General features: G+C 39.5%; 1 protein-coding gene across 3 annotated transcripts in view; it reads left to right on the top strand.

Moving 5' to 3' along the window:
* atl2 (atlastin GTPase 2) overlaps positions 1–14,394 on the top strand; it is a 139,904-nt gene that overhangs the window by 89,004 nt on the left and 36,506 nt on the right. For all 3 annotated transcript variants that reach the window (XM_072265681.1, XM_072265682.1, XM_072265684.1), the window contains exons 6-8: positions 3,020–3,076; positions 3,889–3,981; positions 4,700–4,838. In XM_072265681.1, coding sequence (XP_072121782.1) covers positions 3,020–3,076; positions 3,889–3,981; positions 4,700–4,838 — 289 coding nt within the window. The remainder of the gene's footprint in view (positions 1–3,019; positions 3,077–3,888; positions 3,982–4,699; positions 4,839–14,394) is intronic.

Raw genomic sequence — 14,394 nt, 5'->3', positions numbered from 1 at the left:
TGTCGAAACATCTAATGATTCCGCCTTTTCACTGTAGTGTTCTCGTGCAGTGTATTGAAACTCTGACTAAACACCAAGTTAAACCGGGGTCAATGAAGACAGAGCCGTAGTAAGATTAACCACTTACTGTTCACTCTTCCACATTAACGTTGTATGGTGAAAACTGTTGATTAAAAAAATACAAACATACAGTGTCTGTTTCATTCTGGAGACCACGCACGCTCTCTTCTTTTAGCAAGTGTCTCCAGCTGCCCCGAGTAGCAAGTGGGGGGAGGGGGGGGTCGCGTCAAACCACCGCCGGGCTTGAGCCAACCCTGCGTTTGAATTTGAAAAGCCGGCATGCGCGCCACTCGAACCGCCGCTTCCTTAACAGAAACCGCGTTAATATTTTTACTTCAAATACATTCTTATAAACTTATGGCGTTGCTTCTATAATGTTTCTTTGTGGGTAGAAATGGAGTTCTTCACGATCATGCCGCACACATGGCACCCACCGTCACACCTTCTCCGAACCGGTTACACCTAACACGTGGCGAAACTGGAGGTGACGTCATCACATGCTGCGATATACTGTAGACAATGGATTTACCTTTGTTAAACTGTAACTTAATTATCAACCTTTAACTTTAACTAGAAAATAGTTACAAACAAATCATTTAAAATGTAGACCCAACAAAGTCAAATAAATGCCTTAAGGGCAACACAGTTACAATGGGATAAAGTACAAGCATAAAAATAAAAGGCAATGTCCCATCTTCCTACGGGTATAAGACTTGCATGTTATAATATTATGGGGCATAGACTAATTTGGAACTGCTCTTCTCTCTTGGGGCAGCTGTGATCTCCTCATTAGATCTTGAACTCATTTGTTCAAATTACTTCCCTTTTGATCTCCTTTGCTCAGGTTCTGTTTTCAACTCGTCATTATTTTTTGGATATTCCACTCTTTGGTGTGAGCTGGATCTTCTAGCTCTCAGCTTCAAGCATTCTGTCTATGCACATTCCAGTGGGTCACTAATATTCAAACCCCATTACTAATGTCTAATAGAACAAGGTACTTTTGGTGGTGCAGGAGAAAAGTCTAGTGTAGATGCATCCCAAAAAAAAAAACCTCTTCCAGCCTATGCAGTGCCTTTTAGAAGGTTACAGTCCCAAAGATAATGTAGGTCCACTATTCCTCCATTATCTACTAGCTTTAATAGGTAGATCATTACATTTTCCAGTTTCATTGTCATGTTTCAGTTCCCAAAGATGCATATTGTGCCTCCCAGGACTGAAAATTGAGATTCTGTAATTTGCTTTTCTATTGACATTTAATGTTATCGGCTGAATGTTGTGCTCAGTCAGTTATGTTTGTCCTGATTCTGAAGCTGACTCAAGTGCACATCCTGCACTTAATCATTTCCTATACTTTCAGTGCACTAATGATACCATTAATTCCTTTCTGTAAATGCTTTCTGCAATGCATGTATCAACTCATTTCCTTTACCCTTGTCCTCACATTCATGCATACACTGTTATTACAATGCTTTTCACTGTTTGTCTTTTTTGCATTGATGCATGCATCTTCCCAGTACTACACTGCCAAAAACACCTGGCCTATATATATACTCTGACCACAAGTCATCCATTCTGGCGTTTATCTTAGTGCCTCTGGAGCCCTAATTTTCAAAGTGGTTGTGTTCTCTTCTAGGTGCTTCACTGGTTTATTTAGTCAGCTTCTTCACATGTCTCCCCAGCAAAGTTAATAAACTTTGCAAAGTTATTGATCATGTTATAACATTTGACGGGCAGGTTGGCAATGATGTGCCAGTTTCCACTTGTATAGAGACTTGCACCACTGACACTTGTCACAGGTAGACTTTCTTTATCCATACACTGCATCTTGTATAGTATACAACCTATCAAGACAAAAGGTGATCAATCTCAAACAAAATTTGGTTTTCCAGTCCTGGAGCTGACACACAAGCAAAGATCATAGGTTCTTGTGCTTTTCCAAAGCTTTACAGATTAAGTCCTGTTTCAAGGGCCCATCTCCCTCCTATCCCTTCTATCCTCCCTCTAACATTTTTGATCATATAACATTTGACAAGTAGGTTGGCAATGATGTGCCAGTCCTGGTCCTGCCCATTTCTGCCACCATTGTTCCATTGCAGTTAGGCTGTTAGTTGCCACACCAACACACTTCACCCACCAGCTTGCCAGTCTGTAGCATCCTACTTGGCACTGAGCTAATCAAGACGGGAATATGATTAATTGCACCTGTGGCACATTTAAGGATTCTGTCCTCGTGTGTTTGGTCTTGTGACCATGCCTCATCACTTGGGCTTTTCTCTATCCTAGCCTAAGCTTTTGATTCTCTTCTACTGTGGAAAATGTTTACAGAACTAACTAGGCTTTAGTCTCTTGATTGGGAATGTCTACAAATCAAATATATTTTCCATGTTAGTATTTTGTATGAACTGACTCCAGCTATTTATTTTTAGATTATTGGCTTCTTCAAAGCAATTCCTGATTCAGAATTGTTATCACTGTCCAAAACAATTTGCTCCTTCATTTGACTTAAATCATCCTTTTGCATTCTCAGAAATTCTTCCACATTAGCCATCTCTGTGGTTACCACACCCAATCTTCTATTCTATAATGGTTGTTATTACCCTCTGGTTACTGGGTCCAGAGAAATAAGACTAGTCGGGAGTGATAAAAGATAAATAGAGGGAAGAAACTTATTGAAAGGGTACTGGAGGTAAAAGCCCATATTGAATTTAGTGAACATCAACCATGAACTGTAAACATACACTAAAGCTAGGATTATTCCAGATAGCCATTTCAATCAGTATTAATAGGTTAACGGATTCCTTCTGTGCCCTTGATTCCTAATAGTTTTTAATCTACATATTTTTGAGCCCTCTGAAATTTTGTCAGTTGGTTGTTTTGTTAATGTCTGTTGAAACTACAATTTGTAATCTATAAGTTTAACGTTTGTACTGACTGGTTGCGCCAATTTGTTGTCCTTTAGCTCTTCACAGAATATGGTCGACTGGCTATGGAAGAAGTATACCAAAAACCCTTTCAGGTTTAGTATGCTTTTATGAAATATAATTGCACTGAAATCAAACTCTTATCACTGCAGTTCTAACCTACCTTCATCCACTTATTGTCCAAAATCAAAGATTTCAGTTTGGGTACCCAAGCATCTGCAGTGGTGAGAACTGAGTGTTTTTCTGAAATATTATATGGGGTTTACTTGTAGGTACATTTCTGGATTACTAAGTACAAAATAGTAAAACTGGCAGAGTGAATGCTTACATTTTGTTATAATCAACTAGTCTTAATCTTTATTGACTAATGTTATTCTTCTGTAATCTGGGCTTTGTTCAACACCTGTATTGAGGTTGTTATCCAGGCCTTTACAAATTTGCTGTCCTTAAGAAATAGTTTACTGTCAAAGGTTTGACTTTTGGGTGAGGCAGTAAAAGCAAGTTGTCTGTTCCTGGGCACTTGCGAGGAGGAAGGTAGTTTTGTTACCTTGTCAACATGTATCCATTGACCAACAGCAGTAACTTCATCTAGTGAATATTTTTTCCCTATTTGAGAGACCATGCTGCACTTTCTATATGGTAACAAAGACTACACTTAAAAGTAATTGGAGCAGGTTTACTGTTGACCTGCCACCTGCCCTTGGACACTTTTCTTCCAGTGTTGCCCAATTAAGTCTTTTGCCACAAGGTTGACTCTCGCACAATGCAACATGATGCCCCTTACTACACTAGTAGTCAAGTGCTGTTACAGAAAGCGTGAAGTTCTGCCCTCAGGTTCTGCCAATGTAAATTCCTTTTATACTTAAATCAGGTGGAAATGAAATTGCTTTTATATTCTTTTATGTAGACATTAATGTTTTTAATAAGAGACTGGAGTTATCCCTATGAGCATCCATATGGGCTGGAAGGAGGCAAGAGATTCTTGGAAAAACGATTGAAGGTAGGATTTTAAATGTAATCTACAGTTTGGTGTCACTTTTGAATGTTTCTATAAGTAAATATCATGCTACTATGCATTTTGGCTCTTTCTTAGCTTTCTCAACAGTTAAAGAGGAATCCAGCAATTTAAGTTGTTACTGCATGGTAAAGTAGTGGTTAGCACAATGTTTTACAGTACCAGCAATGGGTTCAGTTCCAGTCACTGTCTTTAAGATTAAGTTCTCTCTGTGACTGTGGGTTTCTTCAAGATGCTCTAGTTTCTTCCCACGGTCCAAAGGCACATATTAGATGGTAGGTTAATTGGTTATTGTAAATTGTCCTGTGATTAGGCTAGGAATAAATTGGAGTTTGTTGGGCAGTCCAGCTTGAAGGGCCTATCCCATGCTGTATCTCAATAAATAAATAAATAAATAAATAAAATTCATACTATATTTCTATATATTTATCAGGGTCTAGTGTACACCCTCAGTTTTGGTTCCATTTGAAATTAATGGAATTGAAGTCCAAAGTCAGAGTACAATGTGCTGTCCGACTGTGCACTGCATTTTTCACTACTGTTTTGCTATTTTTGAGAATCTAGGGGTTTGCTGCAGTGTAAAGTCATTGCGTCGATGGTTGACTTTCCTGTTGATACATTTTTGTTTTTGCAATAACTGGAGAAAGATGAAGTTGGGAATATTGCATTTAGTTAACCATAGCTATTTTGTTTTCCCCTTTAGATAAAACAAAATCAACATGAAGAGTTGCAGAATGTTAGAAAACATATCCATTCCTGTTTTGCCAAAATCACCTGCTTCCTAATGCCTCATCCCGGTCTGAAAGTAGCTACAAATCCTGGTTTTGATGGGAGATTAAAAGGTATTCAAAGCCCCTCGATGGAACCTGTGTGTATAGGTTGCATGCAGATATTTTTGCTGGATGAAGTATTTTCAGACCAGTTGACATGATTACCATATCCCGATTTGGTCAAATACTTGACACCTGTTGGATTCTTTTTTGTATATGCATGAAAAGAATGAGAATCAAAAGTTCCATATATTTAAGTTTTTTTAAGTTCACCTAGGAAAACTGCTATCCCTTTTTAATATTCCATTCAAAAGGTATAATAGACTATTTTAATGTGTTCTAGGTTCTGTAGTTAGTCACTATTCCAATCTTTTGCATTGCTCATTCTCCTTCAAAATAATTCACCATTGGTATAAATTTTGACAAATTCCATTAACTGCAATCATTGGTCCTATTTCTGTACTTTGCCCCTGTATTGATGCCAGTCTGTATATTCATGAGTTAAGTGTTGCCTACAGATCTATTCAAGTTGAATTTCCAGCATCTGCAGAATTCCTGTTGTTTGAGTGAGAATTTCTTAGATTTCTATAAATCCACGTGATAATCTGAAATGGAGAAGTTCTAACTAGGTTGGTAAACGTTAATTATTAAGCAACTTCAGTCTTGCTTTCTAATGGTTGCTTTACTTGGCATTCAGCTTTCACGCTCCTAATCATTTTACAGAAGTATTCGTAGGGAATTGTCCACATCCATCATTCTTAGCTTTGGTTCTATAAATTTTCTTTTTGTGGAAAGAGCAGTAACTTCATAAATAGTTTTTCTTGACTATTCAAATGTGAATTGGGAATAATATGCATTTTCCCTCAAAAGATGCTCTGCCGGTTAATAAGATACTAGCCAATTTTCTGTATACTCTCCAATGTTATAATGGCCTACCTGTAATAACCCTGCCTCCTTTGTCTTAAATAGGTAACCCTTTATTTTTAAACAGTAATTCTACTTCTGAATTCTCCCACAAGAGATATTCTCACCACATCTGCCCTGTCAAAACCCTCCAATCCTTGTGTGGTTCAGTCAAGCTTCCTCACATTCTTTCAAACTTCAGATATTGTTTAATAGAACTCTGAACAAGTTCCAATGCATTTAACATCCATTCTTAAATAAGAAGACTGATACTCCTGATGTGGTCGCACCAATGTCTATATAACTCCCTATTTTTATTCTATTTCCTTGGCAATAAATAAAATAAAATTGCTTTTCTGTGTAAATGATGCACAGAGACACTCAAGCATGTTTCTACCTTGTTGACAAAATGGGAAAACTTCTCATTCCCCTGTATTACTCCATTTTCTAGGCCTTTATCCTCTCACTGAACCTATCTACTAACCCTTTTGTAATTTGTTTGTGCTGTTCAACACTTGCATTCAATCTCGTGTCATCAGCAAATTTAGTGGCAATTTTTTCACTTTCTTCATCTACCCATCATTTATAATAGAACTCCCTGCATGAATATGGTGGCATTCCATGTTAGAGGCAGTAAGTTGATAGTTTTGTACCTCCAGTGACCAGGTTCAGTCCTGTCCTTCAGTAATATCTGTATGGAGTTTTCATGCTCTCCCTGTGAATGTGTGGGCTTTCTTCCAGGTTTCAAAGATCTGTGTCAGTAGGCCAGTTAACCACTAAATTGTCTCTAGTGTCTAGATCAGTGGTAAAATCTGAGAGAACTTGATGGAAATCTAGGGAAAATAAAATGGGATTAATGAAAGTTGGTGCTTCGATATGGTAGGTTTGAAGGGCCAATGTCAATGCTGTATGACTTTGACCTCCCAATTTGAAAAAGGCTAATTTGTTAGTCGGCTACTCTTCTTTCCATGCTAGTATATTACCTACATGTGCCTTTTGTGTAATAACCCTATGATTCAGCTGGCACCTCATCAAATGCCTTCTGCATTCCTTCATATTGATTACCCTTTATTGATTCGAAGAGTTCTAATAAATCGGTCAAAAGCGATTTCCCTTTCAAAAAGTTGTTGACTTTAATTTGAAGTTTCCTTAGTCTTGTTAATAATGCCTTTAATAATAATCACTAGCATGTTTCCTACAAAAAATGTCAAGTTAACTAATGTGCAGTTTCCTACTTTGTCTTTGTTTGAATAAGGAATGACATTAACTGTTTTCCAGTCTAGTGGAACCTTTCACAAATCTTGGGGAATTTTGTTTTGAGATCCTAGGATGCAATCTATCAAAATATAGAGATGTCACACAGTGACTCTAATTTACTCAGTATGACTGTCTTGGTTTCACTTTCCTGAGTTCCTCAGTCCTTCCAAATCCAATTTTGCAACTATATTTGGAATGCTATTTGAATCTTTGTTGAACTGTCCTAATTTATAATCGCTCTTCATAGGCTAAGTGTGCTTCATTATTGCACTTGTAATGCCCTGGTTAAGATTTTTACTTCTATGCTATAGGTATTTCATTTTAACAGTTCTGTAAGAGCAGTTTGTTCTGCTTTTAGCATGTTTCAGTTTGAGCTATGTTGGTAAGGGGTTATGTTCAACTTGGGAATGATGGCAGCCAATCAGGATGGTGGAATTGGGAGAAAGTTCTAGAGAACACTGGGCAGAAAGGTTTTTGTGATGGACACTGGTGTGGGTTGAGATCTTTTTGGCAGGAACTGAATTAAAGATAAAGCACGTGAATTAAAGAAAGATAACTTTGAGATGAGCTCCAACTTGTGTGCACATTTGGAATGCGTTACCTGTAATGGGCCCTTTAATTGTATGAAGTGTTCGATCTGTTATTTCTTGCTGGCAGGCAATTGCATGGGGGCAGTATTTACACAGTATTTGCACAGATTGGGGTTCAGGTAGTCGAGACATCCCAGCTTCCTGATTTTGGTGGGACCCAAGTCATACCGACCCTAGACGCATGGAGTTTGAGAAGGGAGGTGTTCTCACTGCTAAGTGCAGTGGCTGTTAGCAAAGGGCTAACAAGCCCCATCTCTGGAGATGCTTGGTAGCAAGGGGTTTCATTATATGTGGGCTATCGTCTGTGTTTTGATTTGCTGAATACTGTAATTGCTCTAAGAATTAAGTGGTTTGTGTGGTTAAGCCTGTGTTAAACTATCGTCCAGGAAAGTAGTTAAGATGTGTGAATATGGATGCCGCAGGGATTTCAGAGATTACTCATAACTGAGGCTTGTGTTCCGAGCAGGGTGGATAACTGAGGCTTGTGTTCCGAGCAGGGTGGATATCCACAGCTGGATGACTTGCTGATAAGAGTTTTAAGTTTGGTTCCAATATTAGAGAAAGTTACAATCAAATTTGGCAGTTTGACCAAATGGCAGGCAAACTTGTCGTTTTAGTTCAGATCAGCAATGATGTGATGGGAGTGGATCCGCCTCATACAATTGGAGCACCTGGAGAGGCGGGGCCATGGGCCATCCATACTTTTAGAGAAGAAGGAAGTGTAGGTGAGGGCCAGTTTGGAAGTAGTGTGGTTGGAGACTTTAAAAGCATTGCTCTAGTTTCTGTGGAGTGAGGGGAAGGCATTGTTTGATGTCAGTGGTTTAATGAGTCCTTCAGTGATTGATTTAAATTCTCAGCTCATTTTGGCTATTACATCCCTGGTTGATAAATGCAGAAGTAAATCTCCAGAGAGCCAAAGTTATTGTAGGCTGGGAGTGTTTTCTGGGGTCAAGCACACACCCAATAGGGAAGGAGGATATTCGGCTTGAGCTGAGCAGACATCTCAGTTACTGGATAAATGGTAGTGCTCAGATAAGTGAAGAAACTGAGACTGGTAGAGAGCTTAAAGGGTCCAGGGGTTGATATAGTGAGGTTCCTCGAGGCAAAAAATCCATTAGCTATCTCAGCTAATTTACTGCAAGGCTTGGAAGGTGCTTTTGGCACTGCTAGAAGTGCAGCTGATCTTAGGATGAAGTTTAGGCATACATTTCAGGAGGAAGGAGAGAAGTTGACTGCCTGCATTTTCATGTTAGAGAAGCTGCTGCACTGCTCATTCCACAAAGCTCAGCCGTCTGAGAAAAATTACTGGAGGATAGAGCAAGTTGTGAAGAGTGTGCTGTCACTTGACATGATTGCTCTACATTTTTGAATGACCTGCAAGATGAGCCCCCTCCATTTTTTTTTATTATATATAACTGAGTTACTCAGAAGGTAGGAGGAAAATGCAAAGGAGGAGCGGGAGGCCTCTGTCAGCAGGACAAAGTCTTTGGCAGTAGCCTTTGTTGCTAAAGCAACCCCTTTTGCCAACAAGTGGGGGTTTTGCAGGATGTCATGAAAGATCTGAAGGCCGATGAGAAGCCGGACCCACTGGTGGGATGTACCAAGCCGAGGCTGCTGCTGAGTGGGGTCCATTGACCAGGGAAGTGAACGGTATTTTCTGTTATAACTCTGGAGAAGATGAACATTTCAAGTGGAGGTGTGAAGGACAGGAAAGTATTGGGAAAGTAAATCAGCGGTTGATCAAATATAGAAAAAGAGGTAAAACTATGGAAGGACCCAGTAAAGGAATGGGTTGACATTTGGGAGAGGATACGTTCCTGTCAGTGTATCAAGGGAAATACTAAAGTACAAAGCACTGTTCTTGAAGGCGTAGGGGGACCAAACTTCATATATACTAGTGGTCAGCAACCTTTTTAAGCCCAAGATCCCCAACCTCGACCTCAGTGAAAGGCAAGATCTACCTGCTAAATTGTTTAGAGAAAAAACAGTTCAGATTGTACTTCCAATTTGAGGCCTTTTATTTGGGCGAATTGTATTTGAATTACACAAAATACTTTTGTCAAACTTTCAAATTAATTCAAACAAGAAAACACTAACTAGCATATCAAACAGGCCATAGCTGTCTTTCTTTAAGAATATTACGATACCTCACACCTTTAATTCTAAGTTTCATTATTTAATTTTATTTCAACACGAAAAATAAATGAATAAAAATTGACTGTTGCACTCAGTGTGATGACTGGGGCTGAATACTTTCTGCTAGTTCCCTGAAATTTGGCTCATGACTACAGACAGCCAGTCTGAGACGGTCTGTGAGACGTAGGGTTGCCAGCTGTCCCGTATTTCCCCCGCTAAGGTAGAGCGTTCCTATGAAACCTTTGGTGCCGAAATGCTTTACGCCGAAGAAACAATTACCATTAATTTATATGGAAAAAATTTTGAGCATTCCCAGACCCAAAAAAAACCTACCAAATCATACCAAATAACACATAAAACCTAAAATAAAACTAATATATAGTAAAAGCAGGAACGATATGATAAATACACAGCCTATATAAAGTAGAAATAATGAAAATTAAGCCAAAACCGATTAGTGGGGTAAAGAGAAGAAATCGGCACATCACGCATGCGCACACAGGTGCCCGCCCAAGGCTTCATGGTCATTGGTAGTCTTTCTCGGGGTAATCACAAATGTCTCGGGATTTGACTGCTACTTTTGTCTGTTATTTGGGAGTGAGAAAGTTGGCAACCCTAGAGAGGGGTCTGTCAGTAAGTCAGCTCCTGTACTTAGATTTAATAATTTTCATCTGTGAAAATACAATTTCACATAGATGTTGACCCGAAGTAGGCACTTTTGTGCTATAAAACCAACGTGCACACCGCGCATTGCTGGGGCCCCATCAGTAGTAATTGCCACCAGTTTATGAATGGGGATGTCATTTTCACGGACATTTTTTTAAACTCATTGTAAATATCCTCACCTCTTGTTCTTTCCTTTAATTGCAAAAGGAAAAATCCTTTGTTGTAAAATCCTGGAAAGCCATTCTGACAAATAAAACAAGCTGAGCTGTTTGCATTACATTCAGGGATTCATCGAACTGTAGTGAAAAATATTCACGTCCTCTGACGGTGACTCTACCCTCCTTGTCACTGTTGCAGGGCCAAGCGGTATATTATGTATTGCAGTTGTGATGCCGTTTTTGTTTTTAAAGTCATTAAAAACAGTCTCTGTGGTAATGACCATTGCTTCCTTGAATAAATTGCCATCTGTAAAAGGCTTCTTGTGTTCAGCCAAAAGATGACTTACACAAAATGATGCTTCAATAGCAGCCTTATTTTGAGCAGCATGTTTTGTGAAAAATGATTGCTGGGCCTTCAACCCCGATTTCAGCTCAACTTTCCAGGCACAAATTGTGCTCTTTGGGGAGTAGGTGTCTTTAAATTCCTGGTGGTTGGTGTTGTGGTGCCGCTCCAGATTCCCTCTTTTAGTGAGTGCTTGTGTTTGATGGCACAACATACATACACACTTGTCTTTCACCATGGTAAACAGAAATTTCTCTTCCCATTCTGGATGGAATTTGAATGTTTTCGCCTTCTTTCGTGGAACCTCCGCCATGCTATCAGGATATCACGAGTGATTGCCGATTGCGTCGCCTCTGATCTGAGCCGACATTTACGTGCCAGGCAGCACCTAATTAATTAGCTTGTTTATTTCGGCTTTTTTTCTTAAAAATGTGCTGTGTGCATCCCGACTACCGCTGCACCACTGCCTGCTTCGCGGCCCAGTGGTTGAGGACACTGCCGTATATTGATGTTTGCGACAGTCTGTACTCTTATCCGTAATCTGATTGGTCACTTTGATGCAGCACAGGCTACGCTGAAAATGCGGTGCATGGCGGGGAAACTGCACACATGCGCACTGGGCAGAAAGAACGGAACTAAACCCCCACAACCCGGAAACAATCTCTCTTTACAAACAGCTTTTTAGCGAAAATATTGCTATATTACCGTTATCCTAATTAGTATTACTTTTATAATGCTTACATTACAACGGTATTTGTGTATTATTTTTGATTCTTCTTCGGGATCTACTGGGAAAGTCTGAAAGATCGACCAGTCGATCGCGATTGATGGGTTGGCGACCCCTAATCTATACAGATTGAAGGTGTTTATGCTAGTGCCATACTTAACACAGGTTCTCAAGTTGTTTTGCTTTATAGATCCTTTTATAACTCGTATTTACATTTACCATTGACACCACTCACTGTCCTTGAGTGTCTGGGGTTAATACTGACGAGTACTCGTACAATAGTTACTTGTTGAAACTGGAGTTTTCGGAAGCTGATGTTGGAGTAACTGAGATTATGACACACCTGTGATGGTCTGCCCAGATCTGGTTGAAAAGGGTGGGGCTTCCATTCTTGTGAGAACAAATACTTCTGTTGTGAGAGGGCTTGTTGGAGCATGCAAGGAGAGAAACAGAACTTATTGAAAACTTTGTCAATTCACCCTGTGTTCAGAGCTGCTTTTGAGAAGGTGCAAGTTTCTCTGAAGCAGGATGATGAGCAGAAATTAAGAACTGTGGTACACCCAGTTTAAACCTGTCATGTTATGTCCAGGAGGAGTAGCTAGAGTAACAGGAACCCCTAAATTTGCTGGAATACTCAAGAAATGGAAAAGGGGATTAACTGAAAAGATGTTGGGATGCGAAGATGATTTTTCTACTGACAAGTCTGTTGATTACTCCAAGAGTACTTGCCGCACTTTTAGAGCAACTGAGGACACCCTTTCCGAGAGAGGTCTCGCTAGTTAGCACCAACAAGGTTGAAGATGTTTGGCAGCACCTGCTTAAACTGAAAGAAGTTAAGTTCAGTCATAGAGCAGGGGGGCCTGAGCTGCCAGAAGACATGAGTAATAGATAAGGGGAGGCACCCTCTAGAAGACAGGAAGGGTTGCAAGGGGTGGTTGAAGTTGGAGTCACAGATGGGGTAAGGAGGTCTCAGAGTCAGGAAACCCCCAAATGACGCACCAGGAAAACAATGTTGTGCCTATCCCCCTAGTGAAATGTATCTCACTATTTACAAGTGGATTGGAGGTCCTGACTTCACAAAATTCCCTCGAAAGCTGTTATTTCAAAGTCATGTGGACATGACTATTTTTTGGTGGGGGGAGAATGTAGCGCTCTGGTTAAGGTTTTTACTGCTATGTTGCAGGTCTTTCATTTTGGTAGCTCTAAGAGCAGTCTGTTCTGCTTTTAGCTTGTTTGGGTCTGAGCTAAAGGTAAGAGGCCATGTTGTTCAACTTGGGAATGTTGTGTCAGCCAGTCAGGATGGTGGAATTGGACAAAGGTTCTAGAGAATGCTGGGCAGAAGAGATTTTGAGGGACACTGGTGTGGGTCAAGCTCTTTTTGACGGGAGCTGGGAGAAGACAGGCGGGAAGATGGCTGAGGATGCCATCCCTGTTGCGTAAGATGCTTTATGCGGATGAATGGCTTCAAGGAGGAAGGACCAATACACCTTTGGGGGTGTTCATTTGTTCAAGGTGGATTTTAAACAAATGAGCTCCCCTTTTGAACATTCAGAAGGTGTGTGTGCTTTCATGCAGACCATGGGTCCAGCGGGTGAGTTAGACAACGTCTAGATGAACTCCAACTTGTGTGCATGTTTGGACTGGGTAAATATAATGGGCCCTTTTAATTTTTTTTTCTTACCAACTGTTCAATAAAGCTGACATTTGTAAATATATTTTATAATTATATGTAGTGTACGATCTGTTTTTTTTTTGCTGATGGCTAATTGCATGGGTTTAGTATTTACACAGTATTTATACAGATTGAAGTTCAGGTAGTTGAGACTTCCCAACCTGAGTTTTGGTGGGACCCAAGTCATACTTAGACGTACGGTGTTTGGAAAGGGTGGTTTTCTCACTGCTGAATCCAGTGGCTGTTAGCAAAGGGCTAACAATCTGCATCTCTAGAGATGCCTGGTAAAAAGGGGGGTTCACGCTTCAACTTGCTGTAGTGCATGTTCTTGTATTTAGCTATGGAGAAAATATTTGTTTTGTTTCATAATGAAATTTTCTATTGGATTCATCTGGTTTCTGGATATAATTTGGAGCTTTAGAGCCTTTTTTATATTTGGAATTTGTAATAATCAATGGGTTTGTTTTAATTGGTGGCAATTATCTGAGGGGCAAAGATCTTCCAAATAAATTAAGCTGTTATTATGTTCCATGTAACTTTCACAGCCATATTGCTCCTTAGGCAAAGCAATTACTAGCTGTATGTGCTGATGGTGTTATCATGCAAACTGCATCATCCCTATCTCTTATTCAGATCCAGATAACAGCGAATTTCTAGAAAGATTTAAATATCATTACTGCAGTTATTTGCTTGTGGGATTAGGCCAACTGTTTTAAGAAAAATCTTTAAGATTTGTTTAATGGTGACTATCTAAACCCTTTTCATCCAAAACTTAAAATAAAAATCAAAATATTAATTTAATTCAGCTCCATTTTATAATTTTATGAATTGTTGTCTAATGCTTTAATTTGCTAGCCCTCTTCACCCATTGTTTGAGGAAAAAGAGTAAGCTATGTGTCCACAAGTCTACTATCCCAAGTGGTTGTAAATAGTATTTATTTAAAAAAAAACTAGTTCCAATATAGTTGCAATAAAATACTTCTGGAAATTGTGATAGAGAAAACACCAGAGCTAATGTTCTACATGAAGGTACTGCTGTGTGTTCCACCTGAGCAAAATGTAAAATTATTACTAGTAATTTTGACTTGTTTAATGTGCTGTATCTGTTATTTTGATCAAGTAGGTTTAACCCCCTTTGACCACCTGTTCCAGTTTTTGAATTTCAGAAAGCAACTG

The sequence above is a fragment of the Mobula birostris genome, chromosome 8 (genome assembly GCF_030028105.1).
Source record: "Mobula birostris isolate sMobBir1 chromosome 8, sMobBir1.hap1, whole genome shotgun sequence".
Classification (NCBI taxonomy): Eukaryota; Metazoa; Chordata; class Chondrichthyes; order Myliobatiformes; family Myliobatidae; genus Mobula; species Mobula birostris.
Note: the sequence above shows the minus strand (reverse complement) of the source record. Positions and strands in the feature narration are given on the sequence as shown.